General features: G+C 32.3%; 1 protein-coding gene across 1 annotated transcript in view; it reads left to right on the top strand.

Moving 5' to 3' along the window:
* The window catches only part of LOC103599016 (zinc finger protein Rlf-like), a 92,044-nt gene that overhangs the window by 86,914 nt on the left and 2,265 nt on the right, over positions 1-2,865 (top strand). The window contains exon 8 of the mRNA XM_008583089.1: positions 702-843. Coding sequence (XP_008581311.1) covers positions 702-843 — 142 coding nt within the window. The remainder of the gene's footprint in view (positions 1-701; positions 844-2,865) is intronic.

The following is a 2,865-nucleotide window of genomic DNA, read 5'->3' on the forward strand; positions in this document are numbered from 1 at the left end:
TACTGAACTGTCAGACTTCTTTTGGTCATTATTCCCTAAACAATAAGGCACAACAACTGTTTACGTAGCATTTACATTGTATTAGGGATTATAAGTAATGTAGAGATGATTTAAAGTATATATGTGCATAGATTATATGCAAATGCTATGCCAGTTTATATAAGGAACTTGATCATCTGTGGATTTTTGTATCTGCAAGGGGTCCTGCAATCCCCCAAGGATACCAATGGCTGATGGTACTATGATATACTTACACTTTTAATCTATAGTACTTTTGGTATCCTCATAGATTGAAAAATATGAACCATTTCTTCTTTGCAGAAAGTCTGTAACAGTGGTTTCCAAATTTGCTAGTAGGATAGTAAGGCCAAAGTTTATTTTTTTTTAATTAATACCATCAATATTGGTACATTGAGATTAGAATTTCTGTTTTGATCTAATACTAGAGATGTTTTAGGTATGCAAGCATTTGGTTGAAATTAATTCCTTTTCACTGCAAATCTGTAATTTCTGATCTCTCTTTTTTCCCAACTTCTATTAGTCTCATAGGTAGCAGAGCAGCTGGGGGGTTAACATGATACACATTCACACCCAGTTTGTATACATCCCAGCTAGGGCACTATAGAATCAGGGAAACATAGTTAATGTCTGTATTTGGATAAACTGTATTTTTGATATTTCTCTTTTTTTCTCATTTACAGGGAGTTGATTTTCATATGGAGTAAACTACAGCTTAAATCTAATCCTTCAAAACAAGTTTTTGTAGATCAATGCTACCAGCTTTTAAGAACAGCAACTAATGTGAGAGTCATATTTCCTTTCATGAAAATCATTAAAGATGAGGTAAATAGGATATATTTAACCCTTGAATTTTAAATTAGGTTTAAATGACAGTTCACTAAAACTTGAATCTCTTATGATAAAATATATTTGATTATAAAATTGAAGGGAAGGAGGATTTTAAGGCTACATTCTCTGTATATTACATCCTTCTCTCCCCCAGCTGCAAAATCCCAACGTGGTACAATGGGGATATTAGATATAAGTGAAAATAACTGAAAAAAAGTAAATTTATTGAGGTTTAAAATTTAATATGGGAACGATGGCTTCCATAAGAAGCTATTATCTCTTTTTATAATTAAGTTTGTCACTTTGAACATTTTCCTAAGTCCCGTTTGCAGAATCTTAACTAATTTGCAAATGAACTTTGTATATCTGTCGTTAATACCTATTCACTGTCACAGAAACTTAGTTCACTGTTTTAAGTCTGGTGTTTATGTGAAAAGGAACGATGAACTCTAAGGCATTTTTGAAACTTAAGGACAAGTTTTAAAGTGTTAATTTGAAATAACTGTAAAAACCCATTACCTGTTTTTAAAACCAGTCCTGAATTAAGTTTTTCTTGGGCCACTTGCAAGTGAGTACAATTCTATATATGAGCCTTTTATGAAAGTAGATCCTGAATATCCTCTAATGTTTCCTCCCAGATATTAACAGGACCTTGAATACAAAGACAGGAAAGATAAAGCCACTTTACATTTTAGGTAGATCCACTTAACTGAATCTTTATGTGGGTTACTTTTAAACATATAAGGAGGCATCCATTCAATAATATATTTTAATTTTTTCTTATGTATATATGCATTTATTACATTCATTATCACATCACTCATTAGATGTATTACCATGTAGTGATCATATTCCCCTAATATAAAGTTGGCAGCATTGTATGGGAGTTTTTTCTTTTTTATTTCTAATTTATTTTGCAAACTGCATTCATAACATCCTTATTAAATAGTACATGTCATTTAAATGTACCGTCAAAGTTAACCTCGCCCTTCACCAAAAAAACAGAAAACAAACTATGCTACAGAGCACTTTTTAACATTTGATGTACATCAGAATTACCAGTAAAACTTTATTTTTAAAAATAAAGATTAGTACATGTCATTTAAATGTACCGTCAAAGTTAACCTCGCCCTTCACCAAAAAAACAGAAACTATGCTACAGAGCACTTTTTAACATTTGATGTACATCAGAATTACCAGTAAAACTTTATTTTTAAAAATAAAGACGAATCTCTATTTTTGTTTTATATGATTCTTATTTGCACCAAAAGTTAAGATACTGTTATAGAAAGCTTAAAATATAAGCAATGTTCTACCAGTTATCACAGAGCTTTCTTAATTTCACATGTATGTTCAACCTAAGAATATATCATAAAGGAAAAATTAAAAGATGAAATTAATATTAAAATATGATGCTTAATAGTTTACACTCTACTAAAAATGCTTTCATCCGATGGAACAGATCATTCATAGGCTTCAGTGCTATGAAAAGAGGCACAGTTACATGCTGTGTGAGTTCAGGAAACATTACAGATGCTGTATCTGAAAAGGCTTCACAGAGAAAGGTGCTGTAAGCTGGGTTTTGAATGATAGACGAGGATAGTACTAACACTTGTAGAGAACTTAGTAGTTTACAGAGCACTTCTTCCTCATCTTATTTGCTTTTCACAGCCATCCAGTGACATTAATAGGGTAGCAGAGAAATGTGGGGAAGTGGGTGGGAAATGAGACTAATTTGAGAGACTGTGTGTATGGGGGGTGTGGGGGTGTTGGAGATCCAAAAGGACTTAGAATGCTACACTAAAAGTTGGAACTTCAGCTCATAAATACTCTGGAATCATTAAAGGATTTCAGGGAAGAAAGTAGCCTGTTCCCTTTTTTGATGATACTAAAATGTTTAAACTTGAGCAGAGCATCTGGATGAATTATAAGTTTATGAGTCAAGATAGAGGATTCAGATAGAACTTGGGAGAAAGAGAAATTCTGTTTTGAACCAGTGGATTTTGAATTTGGTAT

The sequence above is a fragment of the Galeopterus variegatus genome, unplaced genomic scaffold (genome assembly GCF_000696425.1).
Source record: "Galeopterus variegatus unplaced genomic scaffold, G_variegatus-3.0.2 Scaffold2826, whole genome shotgun sequence".
Classification (NCBI taxonomy): Eukaryota; Metazoa; Chordata; class Mammalia; order Dermoptera; family Cynocephalidae; genus Galeopterus; species Galeopterus variegatus.